General features: G+C 38.6%; 1 protein-coding gene across 4 annotated transcripts in view; it reads left to right on the top strand.

Moving 5' to 3' along the window:
- LOC124641387 overlaps positions 1-21,696 on the top strand; it is a 141,236-nt gene that overhangs the window by 55,523 nt on the left and 64,017 nt on the right. For 2 of the 4 annotated variants that reach the window (XM_047179460.1, XM_047179458.1), the window contains exons 4-7: positions 5,161-5,333; positions 5,800-5,939; positions 6,590-6,761; positions 14,061-14,198. In XM_047179460.1, the coding sequence (XP_047035416.1) occupies positions 5,161-5,333; positions 5,800-5,939; positions 6,590-6,761; positions 14,061-14,198 (623 nt within the window). Of the gene's footprint in view, positions 1-5,160; positions 5,334-5,796; positions 5,940-6,589; positions 6,762-14,060; positions 14,199-21,696 lie in introns of all 4 variants that reach the window. The other 2 variants (XM_047179459.1, XM_047179457.1) reach the window with 1 other exon arrangement.

The raw sequence follows: 21,696 nt of genomic DNA, 5'->3' as shown, positions 1-21,696 counted from the left end.
CCTGGAGGTGGAAGTGATTTTTCTATTAATGAAATTGGTGTAAGTCACCCCTCGCCTATTTGGACTCTGGTGTACTTTGAAAAGACTTCCTGAACTTTAAGAATATGGTTGGACTCGGTAATGTTTGCGCACATTCTCCTGCTACTGGCCATGTTTCAAGGCAGCTATTTTCCGAAAATAAGAGTTTCAAACCTATTTTCCAGTTCTAACTCCTTGAGAATCGTGTGAGGCTCCAACGCGTTATTAGGTCTGGAAACCATCTCCCAATAAGGTCCTTTCATTGTTACCGACAGAAACATCAATTTAACAAGTAAACAAGCCGCTCCCTTCAGAATGTATCGACATACATATGTAGAGCAAATCCGTTTTTATAACGCGTCCGTACATTAACATGCATACATTCGACCGCATGTTATAACGCATAGCGTTCAGACAGAGGGACAAACGGTTTGCGAATGCTAACCGCGATAGTAATAAGCTCTTTGATCTCGTGGCTAGTAAACAAGACAGCTTGTCGTCGGCAGTACACGGTATAGTGACAGATATGCACTGTTTAGATCTATTTTAGGTTCTCCTGATTGAATATCTGTGAGATCTCTCCAGAATTTTCGGCCATCAACCATTTAGGCGAATTTGGCAGTAAGAGTCTAAAGGAGTGCAGTGAAATTCACAGATGATTTTATTTCCAACAGTCAATTTATGAAACGTTCCAGACGGAAAATTCCACAAAAATCAATAAAGTAACGTGACTAAAAACCTCGAGCGAGAGTTGTAAACCCTCAAAACAAATACTCAAATAATTCACAAAAGAAAACGTTCACAAAACCAACATTTGACGAAATAATTTCCAGTGAGGGAGTTTCCACAGGGGGACGTATTGGAGGCGAGCATGTCATGTGTCAAACGTTGATGAAATATGAATCAGTGGCCGCCAGACGGACCAACTCTTTGATGTTATATAAATACGACTAGCCACAGCTCGGACTAAGGATGACACGACAACCATTTGCTTTTTATGTGACAAACATTTCTGATTGTGGTCTTTCCAAAGATGGTGACACCTCTTGTATAGAAGTTTATAGTTGACTGGTAGTTTGGTCTGGAGGCATTAGTCACGTGATTTATTGTACCCCACATAATAATAAAATATTAATCTTTATACGAGAGTTATCAAAGCGTGATGTCGTAAACGTGAAAGATTTTACGATGTCAATAAACTTGACTGTGTCCTAAACAGAAACAATTTGGTAAAGGATGGAGGATTTGAAGGAAAAAAATAAGAATTGGAGCCTAAAAGAACATGATTTTTGTAAAGAACTGCTTTACCTGTGACATTTTACTTTCTGAGCTAGTTCAAATACAGCTGAGAAAGAACCTGTAGTTCCAGATTCTAGATTATCTTTATAAAGTAGTACAATATCAAGTCCCAAAATCTTCAAGCTAACCCTCAATAGCCAGCACAAAGATAGCTCCAAAAACAAAACAGCATCACATAACCAAACAGTAAAATAGCAACAAAGTTACAATGTAAGCTGAAACAGACGCGCCGCAACAACGCACAGCCCTGATTGCATCGAATTAGTGTCTGTAAATAAAAGTGAAGTTCTCTAAGCGGCTGCGACCGGTTCTAGTCGTTGCATACTGAACTTTGTATTGTTCACACGACATGACTAATGCGATAGTTCGTCCCATTTGCTGTGACTCGCTGCGAATTTGTGTCGACTGCTCGTCGAATTAGGTCGAAATTGCATTTCGTTTTCTGTTTCTTTAATAGGCTTTGTAAGATGGTGTGGAAGTTGTTCTTCTTGACCGAGGATAGAAGCAAAATCGACGTTGTCTTTCGCAATGGTACTGTGGTCAGTACATATGTAATATGGCAGCAGATTCAAACTTTTAACTCTCATACTTGAACTATATTAATGAAAGCAGACTAAATAAAACAAGCGCAACTAATGTCGAACAAATTCGCAGTAACATCGCGTTCCGCAAATGTTACGTGTCATGCATTTCACCTCACTACTCGTAATAGCCTTTTTAGAATAATAGCTAAAGTGTCCGTGTGCAAACTAGTTACCTAGTCGGTTTGTTTAGATTATTCGCTGCGATTCCCCCGTGGCCGTGTTACTGGGTTACTCGGACTTCTATTCATAGTTTCGGTTACGTAGTTAACTAATTAGCATTTTACTTTTCTTTTGAAGTAGCTGTTTCTTGCCTTTTCACCTGCGTCCTCTGAGAATTTCTTCCCCGTACTGTCATAAAATATAGCCATGTCTTTATGTGAACATTGGATAGGGATAGGCAATGGATGATGATGTCACCCGGGGATAGTGTAGCTTTTGAATATCATTCACCGAGCCCTTTCCCAACTATGTTGGGGTCGACTTCCACCTTTTCGTTTCCAGCTTCGGCTTTCGGCTTCCCAATAGTCCAAGTAAAATTCTAATCGGCTCCGTAGTTTTGTGAGTCTTTAAGGGACAAACAAATAATATTAGTTTAGTGGTTGGTGATAAATATGGGTATCCTGCGACTGCATGTCATGCGTCACTTGTACGTAGGATGTGGTTTACGTGTCACTATGCACGCCGATACAGGATACATAAGGTTTCTTACCAATATGGCCTGATCGACTTCGTGTTCGACACAACTTCGTAATTAAATATTTTACTGTAGAATAGTGTAGAATGTTTTGGCAAGACTAGACGTTCTTTTTGCAATTATTGGTGTGTTGGGTAGTGCCTAGAAAAGCTTGAAGATAATAATCATCATCATCATCTCAGAAGATAATAATATCTAGGATGAAACTACGTATGTAAGCGGCCATCCTGTAGAACTTTTGAAAGATTACAATCAAGACATGGACGTCTCCTTGCCGGCAAACAATGGGAAATACACACTTATCAATACTCTTTATAATTTCGTTGAACAGTACAGCGTTTTACGTGTAGTTCTAAATTTTTCCTACACTAAACAATATAGTAGTGAAATTAATTTAGGTATTCGCAATAGTCCTGCGAATTCCATGGAACAATGCTTTGTTTTAACTGTACAATAGTTGAGCTGTACTCAATGCGCCATATTTCGTATTGTTCGCCAACTAACTAGTTTCATATTACTATAGATTTGGTAGATATTAACTCTATAGGTTTCTAAGCTTAATGTGTGTACGTGATTTTCGTATGTGTTATGTATGGTTTGCTCTATGTTCATGTTCCTTGGTTCGAATTCGTCATCATCATTGTCCTCCTGCTCTTATCCCAATTCTATTTGGAGTTGGCGCAGCATGTTTTCTTCTTCCATGCTTTTCTATCTGGATATCAATAAAAAAGTGTGTTCATACTTTGATAATTATGTCACATTATAGGATAAAGAAGGATTCATCAATTAAGTAAACATACGGTTGGCCCAATAAAACTAAATCTTTCTAAAACCTTATTTCTTTCTAAAACCTTTGCATTACAAATGATGCATATTTTGAGAATGTATGCCAGCATTTAAATTCCTGAAAGTCCTAATATGTAATCCCCAATTCATCATAAGAGCTTATATTATCTCATTCCGAATGTTTTTCGTTCTGTGACATTTCCCGAAACGCTGAACATAAAAATAATTGTAGCAATTACATTAATTGGCTGCCCTTACGGGTGTTTCCCGTGTGGTCCAGTGAACTATGTGGCCTTAAGGCCGCGCCAGTAATGTTCCAACAGAAACCAGCTACCGGGCCTTTATTAAGCGTAACTTTGTATGTCAGAAGGACCACTTCGTATAAGTATGGAAATTCATATACATATCTTGGAAAGTAAGGCAGTTTGGAAGGTAAAGTATTTGTCCCTTTGACGGGTTGTCTAGACTGAATATTCTTCTGTTATCTTTGCCATTCCTAGTAACTCACCAAGGGCTTCGAAATCTGTGCAGTTGGTTTGTGACTTCTTAAAGGTTCAGATTTTTGACATCGACTTGATCAACTTTTGTAATTATTTAAGGATGCGGTAATAAAATCCGATCTTTGTTTAAGTGTAGGTATCTGGGGCCTGGTTTATAGCGATTGTAATAAATGAATGCATTGCATCAGTTTTATCGTATTGGTGACTTATTGTCAATAAGTATAAGATCAATAAGTTATTGATCTTGCATGAATCTTGCCACTGGCCTCTTAATTTTTCTGTAACTGGTGCTACTGACTGACTTCGTCTAATGTCAATTCTTCTTTTTCAATGCCTTTCACTGATCTAGGCAGGACCACTGGTCTAATTACGACTAATTGTCAAAGCCATCTTAAATCTTGTTAACACGCAGTAGTGATTTGTTTACGCATTCTGACTAGTCCCCTTCGGAGGAGCAAAGCTCTATAGAGAGAGACAGGACCTTAACTTTGCTGTATATCAGACTTAGAAAATCCTCTTTTATACTTCTGGTCCTATTCCTCATGGCATGGTCCGATAGTCGGTCAGCTGATTACGGTGGCACTTTCACTGCCACCGCGCCGAGGCCGCGCGCGCACCACATCCATGAATGACCGCACGTATACCACATAGCTATACTTACGTACACTTCATCGTTTACTTCTACGACATAGGTTTCCTTATGGACATGTATACTATGAGCGTTTACTTGCTAAAGGGTAATTGGTAGGTTTAAGCAAAGTGTCGGTATTTACGTGATTGGGTCGTGCTGATGAAGGGTGTAATTTGATGTCGTTTATTTTCTCAATGATGTTGTAATCTGATGATTGTTTTTGAATGTTTACTCGGAATATGCGAAAAGGAAAATATATTATCGAATTGATTCGAATTAATAGGCTTTCTAGTGAGTGCCAACAGTCTGATATAACTGATAGGTAATGCTTATCTATCTAATTGATATCAAATCAAAAATGTAATAGCCAAGACTCCTTATACAGGGGTTTAAGTTGATCAATGTTACGTGCTTTTTGTATGACGAGAGGTCTTCGCTCAGCCAGTATACTGACGATGCTGTTTATCATATCATCGTGATAAACGTCTCAAAAGATATTTCTTAGCTATTGGCTATTCAATTCTTGTTGTTGTAGATTCGAGTATCCTTCGGAAGAACTAGAAGAAACACATAGTTTTCCGTGTATTCCTCATCTTTTGTCACGTTTAACTATCAACAAAACCTAATCTCCATTTCATCACGTTCCAGGCGCCGACATGTCGTTCCAGGGCGAGTACGCGGCGCAAGTGCTGGGTCTGTCGGGCGAGCCGCGCGACGAGGCGGCCGCGTCGCCGCGCCCCGCGCCCTTCCCGCCCGACGCGCCCGCGCCGCCGCCCGACAAGGACCAGAACCATACTAATCATACCAAGTTTAATAATAATGTGAGTACTTACCAAAATACCTCACTTTCTTCATCATCATCTTCCGAGACTTTTCCTAACTATGTTTGGGGTCGGCTTTCAGTCTAATGTAGTTCGGCTGGGTATCAGTGTTTTATAAGGTGCCTATCTGACCTCCTCAACCCGGTTACCCGAGCACCCGATACTCCTTGGTAAAACTGGTGTCAGACTTACTGGCTTCTGACTACCCGTAACGACTGCCAAGGATGTACAATGACAGCCGGGACCTACAGTCTAACGTGCCATCCGAAACACAGTCATTGGTGTCCAAGATATACTTAGAAAGTACATAAAAATTTTGAAAAGTTGCATTAGTACTTCCCTGACCTGGAATCGAACCCTGCGTGGGTATACTTGAGAGGTCGGTTCTTTGCACACTAGGCCACCACGAGTTTTGTCTATCTCGTAAGTGAGATATTAACTGGGTACTCTTTCCACATTCCAGCAGCGGTTTAGCGGCACGGGCGGCGGCGCGGCGGGCGAGGAGGAGGGCGTGCTGGACCTGCGCGCGCGCGAGCCGTCCGTCATCTCCGTGGGCAGCCAGCACTCCGGCGCCTCCGAGCCGCCCGGGTACCTCGACGCCGTCAGGTCTGCAGCCGCGATATCGGCTACGGCGGCTCTTCTCATATAAGGAGATCAGCCAGCTGCGTAGGACATATTATAGTGCACGAGCATTTGCGCAGACACAGGTGCACTCCATATTCCTTCACTCTCATAACCCGATGGGACGGCAATCCGACACGACCGGAGAGAGATCAGGCGCAGGACCGACATTAAACGTGGTCTCCGATGCACGGGTGTATCAATCACCAAGTTCCAGACTACGCCTGCTTTGTGAAAGTTTATAGAACCTACAAAGCGGTTTCGGCCCGACCCGGGAATCGAACCCGAGACCGTAGTCGCGCTAAACCAACCACTAAACCAACGAGGTAATTAGCATTAGCCTATGACAGCGTGAGATCGAGAGTCAACGACCGCCAGACCTACGTTATTTGATAAAGACTGAAACTTAATGTGTACGTACAGTGGGTATGAACGATAGACTACCATGAAGCTTTGGAAAATATAAGAAAAAGCTACCTAACTCAATATTATTTTTTTGACAGTCGTATCGTTCTTTGTATGAAAAATGATATCAATACAGACCACTTTTGCAATGACACATATTGTTAGCTGGCTCTTGGGCTACCATATAAGTGTGCAGCTGGCAGTCTAGTGACACAAGTGTCGTGTTTCAGATCAACGGTGTCGGTGTACTCGGGCAACTCGAACTCGAGCTCGGACCGCGACATCCTGGACCTGTCGATGCCGGACAAGAACTCCATGACGGAGGTGTGCTACGTGTGCGGCGACGAGTACAAGCGCGGGACGTTGTATAACTTGCACACCAAGGAGCCTAAGGATAAATCGGTAATTTACTTCTGGTACTAGTAATCCCTTGTATGCCGGTGGCACGGATCCACGCAGACAGTAACCCCTTGTATGCCGTGACGCGGATCCACGCTGACACAATTAATTTTCTATTGATTTCTAATTAGCGGCATACAAGCATTTAGTGATTAAGTACACCTTGGTAAATGATAGTCGTTAATCTAGTTTGATAAATAGGCTATATAAAACTGAAAGAGTTGTCAAATCGGGCTTGTAGTTCTTGGTATTAGCGCGTTATTATAGTTTGGCTGGTGTCTTGCGGGTTCACCCGCGTCCCGTGGGAATTACTGCCCATACCCAAATAAAAATATTTTCTGTACTTTTTCTATACTACTTATAATACTAGCAAAGACTAGTTACTTAAACCTTAGATTGATGATATTAATCTCAATTTTCAATCAATGTGGTTGTACAGTAACAGTATCCAGACTGAGTATTCTAAAAAGGTGTGTGCTAGTCTGACGAATGTGTTGCTTTTGAATGTTGCAGTGTGCGCAGAGTTATGAACAAGACGTGTACACAATGCAGTTTGTAATAGTCTAATGACAGATTGGTGTCGTATTTGCTAGGTCTGCTTGTGACTAAACTATTAAATACTAAAAACAAGAGAAGGCACAAGTTAGCTGACAAGTGGTCTGCGCTGTTGTTTAAAATTATAAATTAAGTACCTATCTCAATTGTTTTGACCCAAAATTTCCAAAACCCAAAACTTTCGGACAGTTTACATGTATTGCAGGTTAAGTAAAGTATTCACTTAGTGCAGGTTCTCACCAGTCACATTAGCTTTACGACATATCTGTATGTATAGCATGTAATAAAAATAACGATAAAAGGTATACTTTGAAGAGCGTCGATTTAGAGCTATTGAACGTCCGGTCTTTAAGATTAAGGCTCGAGCCAGCCTACTGGGAGTGTGTGGCAGCGTGCCGGACTGCGCCGTGCGGCCTGGGCCGGCAGCTACACGCCTTGTGCTGTGGCTGTGAATATGTAATATGTTAGCAACCTCTCAGTAACCGCACGCGCGGACGGGGAGTCTTTTGTCTTATAAATAATCCTCTATATAGGTCATCCCCGTCAAATATGTATATGGGGGTATACAACTCATCATCCAGTCATCTGGTTTATTTCAGAGTAAGAACTATTCATATCTAGGGCACGCCACCATCGTGGCGGTAAGTCCCCTCTTTGAGGAGTGGCTCGGGAGGAGTCACGGCGCCCTCACGTACCGCATGACGCAGGTCCTCACCGGACACGGTTGTTTCGGGAGGTACCTGCACCGCATCGGTCGTGAGGAGGCGCCCACCATTGTGCGGACAGCCCCGAGGACACGGTGGACCACACAGTCCAGGAGTGCCCCGCATGGGAAGGGCACCGCCGGGTCCTTGTCGAGGCTTTGGGCGGCGGCGACCTCTCGCGTCCGGCCCTGGTTCAGGCCATGGTCCGGGGCGAGAGGGAATGGGATGCCGTCGCCTCCTTCTGCGAAGCGGTCATGCTCGAGAAGGAGGAGGCGGAACGCCAGAGAGTTCGCACCTCTCATCCCGGCCGCCGCGCTGGACCAGGTAGACACCATGGGCGCCGGGTGTCGCGAGATGACTCCCGGCCACCGTAGGCGTGGGTCTGTGGGCGGTGAGTTCGGGTGGCTCATCGTCCCTCTGTCTTTCTAGACGACAGACCCGTGTCGACGGCGCGCGTTGTTCCACGCGCTCTTCAAAGAGATGTCAGCAACCCCAGCGAGGCCCAGCAGGGCCAAGGCCTGCCGGGGCTGCCGGAAAGGCCTATGACGGAACACGACGGTTTTTAGTCAGTAAGAGTCTGACACTCCCTCACCGCTGCTAACCCACAGCGGGAGGGGTCATTTGATGATTTTTGACGTCGGTAAAAAAAAAGAACTATTCATATCTTTAGCTTTTTTCAGTATCTGAGTTAAATTCCTTTTAATTTTATTTAATTACACACGCTGGGTGCCCCAGCGTCTTGTTGCACTTTCCTACAGTCAACAGATGAGAGTGCTCGTCTCAAAACACTTGTTGGTGTAAAGTTCTTCTATAAAATTCGCTACTATCCCATTTTATTTTAGATATTTGTCGCACTAGATTCTTAGATACCCAGTTTCATGCGTCATTCATTATTTTAGTAGATTTCCGCTGCTGTGTAACCTGACCCAATCTGCACAAACATACCTCATAATTGAAATTAAATTATAATATGCATCATAAGATAAATAGCTGAAAACCTTATAAAAGAACTTTACAGTGTAAAATAACTAATAAATAAAACGTTTTTACTCAAAACATTAATATCAACAATCTGTTTACCACGTAGTTTGATTACTCGCTACTAGATGGCGCTACTGTTTCTGTCTCAGTTAATTCAACTTTTGTTTTCATATAATAACTTATCTTACAGTAGCTACATACTTATTTAAATACTGGTCTTAAGGACCAAATTAAAATCTTGTACTGAAAGACCCGTGTGCTCTGCATGGGAGATAAATTTTTATCGTCAACAGTTATTCCCCTAATTGTGCACGAGATAAACGACAATTAAATTTTATTCATAATGTAATTATCAGTTAAAACGGAATTAGCGCCGGATCGGACCGGTTCGCAACTGAACTATTTCGGATGGACACAATGTCACTAAACCGATCATATATTTATTTATGAATAATATTAATGTTAAGTACTTGTGATATCATTATCATTTATTGAATAAGTGCTAGATTTTTTCTTGCGGCTTGCCTCATTTACATACATATATTTTAAAAAATCATTATTTAAAACTGAATTGGGAATACATATTAATGTTTAACCGTTTTGGGAACGCTTCAATTTTAGTTGTTTTTGTATAAATGAACATCAGTAAAAAAAAAATAACAAAATTGGGTATTGGTCAGTAATTAGATCAATCATATAAAAGTCCATATTATTTATTGAAAGCAGATTAATTAAATGTGCACTTTTTCACGTCAATAGTGACCAAAGCACATTACCCCAAAAACGTCCCCCTTTCACCACATGCTTATGTTTGGCTGAAAAGAAAAAGCGGTGATGAACAAACTCCTACATAGCTATTAACAAAATAACATTATTTATATACTGATTGCGTCATGATAGCTTTCTCTCGTCTAACATACCCTCATCTATTACTGACAGAGGCTATTTATTTATTTACTTAATTAGAACGGCCGCAGGCCAATTACACTAATTAAGGACATCTCTAACACACTGACACTGCTATATGCAACTAACGGTACTATGACGTCAGCAATCACCGCAGATGCTCGGGGGGCAATAAATTGAATCCTCCCCCCCCCCTCTATAGGCTATCGGTAATGTCGCGGTGTATCGCGAGTGGAAATATCTGAGCGGCGGACCTTGCGCCCGGGGGAGAGGTTATCTACGTCGCAAGACAGGGATCACCCACTCGTTTTGGCTTTCCATTTGTAACGTTAGCTTGTGTTTTTATTAACTTCAGTATTCTTCAAATCAAGAAATAAATGTATGTGCAGGATTTCGGAAAGATTTTGGGAGTTTATACTATATCCTTCCGCTGTCAGATAATTTCAATTTTCAATTTGCCAGAATCCCGGTGCATCATTAAACATTCTTTAAACGTGACACTGTCTCATACATAATACAATAAATACTTAATTTACTTAATGAATGCGAGATAATTCGTTGCAAAAAAAGTGAGCCCAAAGCTATAATTGGTATTCACATGTAAATACTGCAACAATGTACCAATTTTTAATAGCAACGTATTTAAAAGTATGTGGGCATATAGTTAAACGGTCGAATTGATAACAAGTTACAAGTCAATGCACGTAAAAGTCATGCATTGAATGCATGCACTATAAGTTCAATAGAAAAACTCAACAACCACTTACAATAGCTCGATTAGATATAAATGACAATGTTTTCCTATCGATAATTATTATTTATTAACTTAATTCTATCTATAGTGTACAATTAGTGCATACTCTACAAAATTGTTGAGATAATAGTCGAGTGCATTCATGAATGAGTTGCACATTATAATTGTTAGATTAACTACTGGTACTAGACTAATCGTTATTGGTACTGTGATTATCAAGTAGTGCAATAAAAATACTGTAACAACGGGGGTTAAAAAGAGCAAAACTGAATAGCGAATGCATTAGTCATATGAAACATAAAATTACAATTTGTTCAGAGAAAATTCAACATTTAAATGGTTTTAGAAAACTTCTCATAACATAAACCGTTTTCTGAAATTATTCTTTATATTACTACTAAAATCAGCAATTTCTATGAATATCAATAAAAATCCCTTCATCGGTCACATCACTGCATCAATAAATTCACAGTACAGCCACAACTAAGTACGTCCACAAAAATGATTAGCTGACAATAGTTGACCTCGAGTCAAGAGCAATAAAGTAACCAATAATAGTACATATTGATAACAATAACTTGTTCCGTTATCTGCCGGTGCACTGCCGACCCTAGCCGTAGGTAGCGTTAACATAATGTTTTACGTTCACTTTGTAGCTAATTTACGTCTTATTCTGTCTGCTGCTCACGTGCTGGGGTTAAATGTTATGTTTATTAGTCATTTTAACTTAGCATTAAATTATTGGAAAGACTTTTTGTCTCACATTACTGGAAGGACCAAAAATGTTAGGTAGTTTTTGGTCCTTCGAGTCTTAAGTGTAGTTTGAAGAGCGTTTGAATGTTTCGTGGTATAATTCAGTAATAAGTAAATGTGATTAATAGTAAGCACTCGTGGAGTATATACTAAGAAATAATCACTTATAGGTTGCGTGGAATTCAAACAGGATATATTTTAAACCTATTTTCCATATAAACTTATTCAAGAGTGTTGCTAGTTGTGGCTTTTGTGGTTAATTTAATCAATTAGGTCATTTACTATAATTTAACGCTATCCATTCACTTTTTCTATCCATTCTTGGAAAATAACCAGCTACTGCTTAGTACAATTAAAAATAGTGTTAAATTCCATTGAGATGTAGTAAAGTATGTAATTATTTGTAAATAAGTCAAGTGGGTCACTCTTGATAGAGATATTTTTGGCATTAAATAAATACTACGTCTCTTAATGACATCACATGACAGGCTCTTTGATAATAACTGCGGTATTTTCCTTACATGTTTTACAATAATAACATCTATAACTCAGCGAATCTATTTACGATTGAAGCCAAAAGCAACTTAACCATACACCAACATTGTTTGTTTAAAAAAACAATGAAGTACGTAATTAATTTCAGAAATAAGTCCGCATCATCTTCTCATCCTTGTCCCAATTTTATTTGAGGTCATGTCTTCTTCTTCCATATTCTTCTATGTATATATATTTTTTAGAAATATATGTCCTGTAGGATGAAAATATTGTGAAAGACGTGTTATCGGCGTGTTTTCTTTGCCCCGTGACCTTTGTGCTGATGTTTACCCGACACACAGACGCGCATTAATATTGTTTTATTATTAGCCACCACTAAGGATGCGTCAGTGACAGTTTCTACTTCTGTTTCTAGTTAAATCATTTTTTATTACTTTAATCGGCTATGAACACAAAACCTCGCCACACTAAAAAACCTAGTCAGAGTAGATACTATTTCGTAAGATATTTATTAGTTATTTTTTCTGACCCTGATAGTAAGAGTCAAACGCAAAAAAAAATGGATTTATTTGGTGTCACGAAAAAAATAATAAAACGTCATTTTCAACCGGTTTCTATCTCTTAAATACTCCTTAACAGTCGCACGCGCATGACGACAGAATACAGAAACATGCAACACTAAGATCATTAGTAAATATGTAAATGTAATGTGATTGTTGCATCACATTTTAGTTTTATTCAAACTTGGCTGTAACACCTGTTGATAACACCAGATTTGGCTATCTCAATGCTATCTAAAACAGGTGATTCATAACACAAATATCATCAAAACCATAAATTTTAAACAGTTATCTGTCTTATATCGACTACGGTATTTTTGAATACAGACATACTCGCATAATCTGTTTTGACTCGGCTGTGATAAGATTTTTTTTATTGATGAGTTTGTTGTGTCTTTCAAGCTAAACCTTTGATGGCAAAGGGCTACAAAGGGTTCTAAAGGCACATCTAGTTTTCTTCATAAGGGAAAAGCCCTGTCCTATTTGAAGGTATTAAATACCCTTCAAAAATAAATGTGAATAGAGCATAACTAGAGCATATATTCTTCATGAGTGTCCCCAATAAAAAATGGTGAATATCGGCTGCTGTCTTTCAAAACTTTGAAAAGAATGTCAGCTTAGCTTAAACACTTTTCGCCAGTGACTCTTTGATCCTGCATACATTTCCAGTGTGCATACAATTCACAATGAACTCGGTCATCCTGCAGCCCTGGTGGTTCGTAATCGGCTGGAGGTCTTAATGGCCGCGCTGGTCATCTGAGACCTGTTATCGGGGTCAGGAGTCAGTCGGGTCAGTTCCGAGACCGTAGCTACGCTATATCTATAACTATATGTATTGAGTATATCTGTTTATGGATACACTCGGTTGTGGTGAGGTCTCGAGGAATTGAGGAATATAACGACTCTTTGGATTTCTTTTGCTATTTAATGGATTTAGGTGATCTTTAGCACATAGATAGGCCATTTATAAAATGCAGGAATAATATTTTTTTGTAAACATCGATTCATAACAATGGAAAAATAACATGAAGGGTTCATAGAGCGTACATAAGGAAATACATAGGGGAGAACATAGAGTGTACATAAGGAAATACATAGGGGAGAACATAGAGTGTAAATAAGGAAATACATAGAGGAGTTCATAGAGTGTACATAGGGAAGTTCATAGTGTAGATAATTAAATACATAGGGGAAAACATAGAGTGTACATAAGGAAATACATAGAGGAGTTCATAGAGTGTACATAGGGAAATACATAGGGAAGTTCATAGTGTAGATAATTAAATACATAGGGGTACATAAAGAAATACATAGAGGAGTTCATAGAGTGTACATAGGGAAATACTTACATAGGGAAGTTCATAGAGTGTACATAAGAAAATACATAGGGGAGAACATAGAGTGTACATAAGGAAATACTCACTGTACGATTACGATATTTGGGATTAGAAATTGCATCCTTATCCTACGGTTTATCTGGACAGGATGGTAGAAATTCTACATTTTTGGTAGCCTTTTTGTACCCTTTTATGCTTAACAATGATGTATCCTTGTATTTGTTTACTAAAAGATGTCAATATGTTGTACATTCCAGAATAAGCAAGCGTACTTCCCGATCTTCGGCGAGCAGCACCCGCGGCCGCCGCGCTCGCGGCCCAAGGACGCGCAGGGCACCGTCCGCGCCTGCGCCGCCTGCCATCACCATCTGCTGCAGCAGTGGAACGCGTACCAGGTATGTACCCTGTAGCGAGCAGCACCCGCGGCTGTACTAGCTATGTGTCTAACGTCGCTAGATGATGGGACTTGCACGTGCATATAGAAGGTCATGGAACTAGCAGAAGCTGGATTTCGTAAAAGAATGCGAAATTGTTATATCAGAAAAGGTGTAAAGAAACTTTACCAAGCCGCTCATCCAGAAAGGCAATTTTCGATCCATATTTTCCCCGAGCAGCATGGGCACTTTTGTGATGAACATGTACCTACATACATTTCAAAATTGCCCAACAGTAATAAGACCTATGTCGTACTAAAAGTCTTGTTAAGCAGTTTATTTCATTCTATAGCAGCCAGGTTCATATTGAGATCGAACATAGTGGTTTCGACCATTGAAAAAATATATGCAAGTCTGTTTGCAATATTGAAAAAAGTGTAAGGCTTTAGTTTGGATTGCGTTGAACAAATTTTTACTCACAACTTCTCTGACTATTCCTAAAAATAAAAAGGCATTATATATTATAACGTGTAAAAAATTATATTACGAAATATCTTCCAAAGTCTCCACATAACAAGTTCCACTGCACACTTGACATGGTGTAGACACAGTTGCGTACGCGCACACAGAACAATGCAGTTGTTATTGTTGTCGAAGAAAGTTGTTTAAGTTCAAACGAGTGTTGTACTGACCTCTTTTGATAGTGGGGGGGTTTATCTTATAACTTACAGGGTCTTGGAGCATATCTTTTGTCTTCAGATGAGACTTGTCGTATTTCATATTCTATTCTAATCGGGCATGCATTGAGCACATCTTTGAAGGTTATGCTTTTGGTGACATCTTCAAAAAACTCAAGAACTATTCTTGTTGTCTTCCTTTTCAACCGTATACAAGCGTATTTTTTATATAATTTTGTAAATAGTCGGCAATAAATATAGTTGACTGTAATAAATTCAAAAATATTAAAAATAATAACATATAGGTATATACAATGGCGTACAAAATATTTATAATGGTAATTATAGTCCTGAAGCAGTTCCAATTAATGTGTCAATGTTTGTTTATCTATCTAAATATTTTGATAATTTAATATTATAATTAATGGATATTATACTTTACGACAAAAATATTCCATTTTGGTATAACATTAACACTGATATAGTTATCCCCTGTGCCACAGAAATTATGTTCTAACAATCTCTAATTGTGACGTCATAACCACTACATTGAACCAAGCTTTGAAACACTCATGTTGTCTCCCTCTAACATACTACATTAGAACGAGATAAAACTACCAGCAGTCAAGTACCGCCGTTAAAAGATAATCGCTGCTTAGGTAAATATTATTGAAGTAGTCGTAAACATTATATTTTTGTATTTACACAGTTTATTTGTAGAGTTGAGTGCATTAGCTAACCTATGTATTAACACTTATTATATAACACCTATACTAAATACATAGGAATTGTAGAAAAAATGGGGGGAGTGTCCGTCGGTGGTTGTTGACGAAAATGTAAAGTATTTTGGAAGTCGTCTCGTATGATAAGTGAAGTTATTTTTATAACTGTTTACAACCGGATCTGGTGTAGACAAGCTAGCCTTCAATTTTGTGTTATTTTATGCATAGACTGAGATAGTTTTTTTTTGGAAAAAATGTTGTGTAGATTCGACTGTTTAATGTTAGGCTAGTCTCTAGTAACATTAGTGACATTCCAAAGATTGTGCATAAAGAATAAAATGAAAATTTAAAAGATATAAGAACCGCAAGATCGCCTACCGGCAAGCTTTTTTGCATCAATTTGGAACAAATCAAACCTGCGGACTGATACTAGATAATTTGAAAAAATGATATCTGTAGTGGGTACTGTACTTAAACTTTTTAATTAACCCAAAAAGTAGGTAAGTAACCCACAATAAATTGGGATAATCAAAGCAACGTCAGCCACCCAATTAACTCTTAGTATTGACATTTAAAAGTACAACAAAGATAAAAACACGACCTATTGGCCTCTCGAAAAAATTATAATTACAAAAAGGTTAAAAGCCAAAAGTATCATATCCGAAACTAAGATATTATATAAAGTGTGATCATGTCACTCGCGCGGTTGCTGATGACTTTATCTTAGCGTAGTGGTTTGTGACGTCATAGTACATGATACAGTTAACTTAGTGCTCTTGTACTATTTGGTTATCGTGGTGGGGCAATGGTGAAGGTTTATGGGAATCTTACTCTTTTAGATGCATAATTGAGAGATAATAGAAGGGACAAAATGTGAAAGGGGAGAAAGATGATGATACAAGGGACGATCAGATCAGGTTAGATTTGCTAAAGGCTGCTAAATCAAGGCAATGCAAGACTGATAACAGGAAGACTATATAAATAATTTGGTCTGAAAAATCGTGTCTGTTATGTTCTCACTATGTATACTTTAACTATCTCATGCCTATTACGATAATAGACATGTTTAGTTTAAACATAGGAAGGATACTAGTGCGATGTAAACATACCGCGACCTCTGGCTGTACCTATCGGTTTGATAACCTATTACAATTTGTTTTCTCGATCCTCAGATACCCGGTGTTTACATAAACAGGTTCCTTTACAGTCGAGTTTTATTTCTTTCGCTATTAGGAAAGGTCAATGGCTGAATGGAGACACGGTTTCTTTTATTAATCGGGTTTCATAAACTTGATGATGGAGGAGGTTTTAAGTCAGACAATTACCGCAAATATATTGGGGTGGGTCAATATGTTTGTAAGCTTCAAAGTTCTATGATGATGCAACATATCTTTACTTGTCGCAGCTTCAAATCTGAAAACATCTGACTTTATTGATTTGTCGTTGGGACAAGATCTCGTGACATTAATTAATCTGAACCAGTTAATTTTATTAATATATGCATGAAACTTCTTCAATCCGATCGTTAATAGCTTCTCAAATAATTTGCTTGCATAATTAATTATTTATTTATTTAATGGCGTCGTTAAGTCTAATGATGAACATGCTAATACTTGTCACGGCTGCGCTCGAACATATCCTCGTAACTAAGTGACATTATGCCATAATGGACCCGCTGGCATTAGACTAGAATTATGTTATTTATGGATTAGCCTACATTAATATAAATTACCCTTAATTATTAAAATCTACTTCGAGTTGCTACATGGTTAATTTTTAATTGGAAATACAAATATGATGCAGCTGAGAAAGTCTGACCATAAATCGTTGAATCAAATGATCCGAAGTTGCTGATGTAACATAGCAAATAGTTTGATATCTTCTTTCTTACATTTACTTAAGAATAAGTCTGAATCATTTAGTCAAACATCCTTGTAACTGCATCCCGATAGAACCAGTGGCCACAGTCTCGGCGACTTTCTCGCGGACGTCATCTGTGTAAACGTATCGTAATGTTTGAGCTTATAATCATTGATGGCGGCTACCGGTTGACCCACAAACGATAACGCCGCGAGCTCCGCAGTCGCGTGCGACGTGCGGCGCCGTCACCACGCGCGTCAGCTCCCACTCTCCGCGTCGTCTGCGCATTTCTATCCCGAACTGATAAAACCCCTTGTCGAAAACTATCGATAACTTATCGTTCGATAAGCCATTTCGTGCTCTCATGTGTGTTATAGTGGCTGTGTTACGTGAATATAATAAGTGTTATTAAATAGTGCCCATGTGATTATTATAGTGGATTATTGAAATGTTAGTGCGGATGTGCGGGAATGAGGATAGAACGCCGGGCAACTGCAAGGTAACTTGTTGATAGCAACCTGCAGTATCTATGCAAGTGCATTCCGGTACCGGCTTATTTTTGGATTGATAACGTTACGTGCGTAAAGATATGATTGCAGAGGATTCTACCTTAGGTAGTCGCTTTTGTCGTGAGTAATCACGAGACTCACTTTCATAGGCGCACCAAACAATTCTAACCTAGGTATAGTTTTCCCGCCGAAAATGAACTTTCTTTATATCTCTGTGAAGTATAAAGCGATGGTTGATGTATGCTAGCAGATACATGGCATGAGCGTTATCTCTTTATTATTCTCCCAAAGTATGGATACGACATTAGTTTATCAAATACGTTTGAGGAAAATATATCTCTCAGGCTGCGCCAGAGTGCGTAAAGTTATTTACACACTACTTACTGTAATATCATTATTATAATCTGGAATATTAGTTCGTTTCATAAATAAGAAAGTTCAAGTAAGAGAGTATAAGTAAACAAGACTATAATAATAATGACAAATTCAGTGATGAACTTGAAAATACATGATAATTTAACTCAGATATATATTTATCTAACTTAACTGAATGACAAAACCATATGAGTGTCGTAATAATACATACGTCATTCACAACCACAAACTTAAAGAAAATTAGTTAAATCCACTCTGACTATTTCCCGCCATTACCTACCTACTAGTATCGAGGCCAATCAATATGTATAGATTCTTATGTCTTATTAATAAACATATCATAATCACCAATGGCCATGTATAGCCTAATCTATATGTAAATAGGAAAGAAGGTATACATACATATGTGAAGAGGAAAGATTTGATTGTTTGTACCCCAAAGGTTTTGAAACTACTTAACCTATTTGAAAAATTCTTTCTCTATTGGACATGTACACTATTCCCGAGTAACATAGGATCTATTTTCTTGGTGCCTACGGTAAGAAGCTCCTACGGGGCGCGAGTGAAACCGCGGTTAGTTTATGATAACGCGGTAAACTCGAGGAACTACAAGCCCGATTACAAACGGATTTGTAAACGGATCGCTATTAGAATTTCATAATTATAGCATTAAAGTATTTATCTTGGAGATGCTATCTATCGGAGATAAGTTATTGAAATAGTATAGTTGATGTGCTTGATTTCATATCTTGTGTAGGTATGGTCGTGGTAGGCACCTCAAACGCTATCCGTGTTGTTGTTTGTGTACTTAAGCTGTACTGGTGAAATGATCTAGTTAAAGTGCTGCTTAAGTGTAGCTTTGATAACTTAAGGCTTAAGGCATTCAGCTTTTAAATACTGGCCATCAATTTGTAAATGCAGGGGGCATGACCTAACGGACAGTGAGATCTTGATTAGCTTTTAAATAGTGGTTTCCCTTTCCCTTCCAAAGAGACACTATAAAATTCCCACCATGTTTAAGTTTATCGTTTCGAATTTCGTCTTTTGCTCTATTTGCTTGATTCGAGATGTCAAGAGTTTAACGTAATGACACTACACTTTCTAGCTAGACACAGTGGGAAAAGACCCAAAAAATTTGTTTCTCTGCATTCATTCTTCGGTAGATTTATCGTCATCTTTTCTAGACGCTTCGGTTGCATTGCACCTCGGGCCCTTTTCTGAGCATTACGTAAAGGTGTAACGAGAACCTAGAAGCGATGTTATCTTATCATAATAAACATCGCAGCACTGTTTATCCTACACTTGTTGCACTAGGTTACGGCTGTCTACTCGCGTATGCTCTCTAGTTACTTAACCGTCTAGGGTTAGAGTACTATCTACAGATATGTTGCTTTCGGATGTGGCGATATTTGCTTCTATTTCTATGAAACCTGTAAAGTGAGAAGTTCAGTCTGGGTTGGGGTACGGCCGTCTTGTTAGAACAGCTTTTTATTCGTTTGTCTTCCCCGAACACATAGCAGGTAAAATGAGCTGAAAAATGTTACACCAAATGCGTCATCTTCATGAAAAACGTGTAAATTTTCGCTAGTATAAATATGTAATTTAACCAACTCGACCGCAACTGATTACTGTGAAATTCGTGAAATAATTAACAATTATATTTTATACTCACATTTTAATTTTATAATACAAATTCGTGGTGTTAAAATCCATGTTTGATTAAAATATAATTGGGGACAGGAGTTTAAAAGACATGTTTGCTTGTATGCCCAGTTGGGTTTCAATGACGCACGGAACAATTTGTACAGTTTGTTCTTAGTACGGAATTTGTGTGTTCACCTGTGGGTATTTGACTTTCTTCATTGTCTGCATTTGCTGTAGGTTTAACATAAGTCCTTCTCACACCACCGCATCCTTCGGTCACATGACCGCGTTTTCAAATACCAACAAAAATTATCTCTATTGACTACTGTTGTACTATGCAATATCAAAAATTATTCTAACTCTGGATTTGGGTTTTTCTTTTGCCTCACGTCATGGCCTTATCTTCAGAATGACGTCAGTTTATTATTTAAACCAAACTTCAGAATAATTATGGGAACTGAGGCACTATTCTTGGCCTATTATAAAGATAAATTTAATTAGAATGTCTTCTGTATTAAGATGCAAATGTCTAATCTATTTAACAATTTTGGCTATTGAATCTTGAAGAAAAAAGTACTGGATTATCATGCAGACACACAACTTCATGTGATTGGTCAAAAACGAAAGGGAATTAATACATAACTTTTTGTGGCGTGATTGTACGCAGATAACTTATCTACGTAGCTTACATGAGGATTTCCGAGATAATGGGAATGCCAAATTTATTTAGTCAGTGTATTATCTCACCACGTGATACGCCACGCAAAAGCCATCGACCAATGTTGTTCTGGCCTTGCCCACTTCAGGAACTGCAGTCTTTGTGTCGCCGAATAAAGATAAAAAGGCTGGAATGATGATTATTACACGAGCTGCTCACGTTCGCTCTTCAGTCCTGAGTCTTTCGGAAGCCTGTCTTCCATAAATTGGATGTCCAAAGGAGTGCGTGAACTACCGTTATTAAATCGGCACTTCGTCGGAATTCGTATAAATTCTATGACTGTGACCGTCGAAAATAAAGTAATTTATGCTTAGCGCTTTCCATTATAATGCTACAGACTGATAGGGGACTGATAGCCTTACATAATCTTAGAACTCCCACGGCTGTTGCTAATGTAAAAAATATAATCGAGTTCATAAAGTTTAAGATAGCGATTGTAATGGGTCGTAGTAAATCCCCCAAAACTTATAACACTTCACACGTAATACATTAATGTTGTTATGGTAATCGAGTATTTATCTTTGCAAATGTTTATCGTTAAAGATCACAAAGATTAAAGGAAAGATTGTAGTGGGGACAATGAAAGTCCAACGGTCACTCGATATGACGAAGTTTGGGGAAGGCCACCTGCACATAGCTGATGTCATTTATTTTTGCCTAACTTGCTTTGTGGAGGTTGGCTTTCCGAAATTATTTTTATGTTATTATCAAGTTGATAAGACTGTTTAATCTGATAATCAAGTCTCTATCAACATATCTCAATCTTGTTTAAGGCGGATTATTTGATTACTGAAAGGTTGAATGGTCTAGAATGTCTTGCTGTGGTAGTAAATACTGATCGGTCCTGTACTTGAAGTATGTAAGGGTCAGCGTCTTTTAATACATTTGCATTGTTCTTAATTATGATCAATGTTATCCTAGTCATCGATATTATTTTATCGGGGAATATCCTCTACAGTTTTCTAATCAATAATCTGACTCAAAATTTTTCCTCATGTTATCTGCCAAACGTTC

Source organism: Helicoverpa zea, chromosome 22 (assembly GCF_022581195.2).
Source record: "Helicoverpa zea isolate HzStark_Cry1AcR chromosome 22, ilHelZeax1.1, whole genome shotgun sequence".
Lineage (NCBI taxonomy): Eukaryota > Metazoa > Arthropoda > Insecta > Lepidoptera > Noctuidae > Helicoverpa > Helicoverpa zea.
The sequence above is the reverse complement of the archived record's forward strand: the minus strand, read 5'-3'. Positions and strand labels throughout refer to the sequence as shown.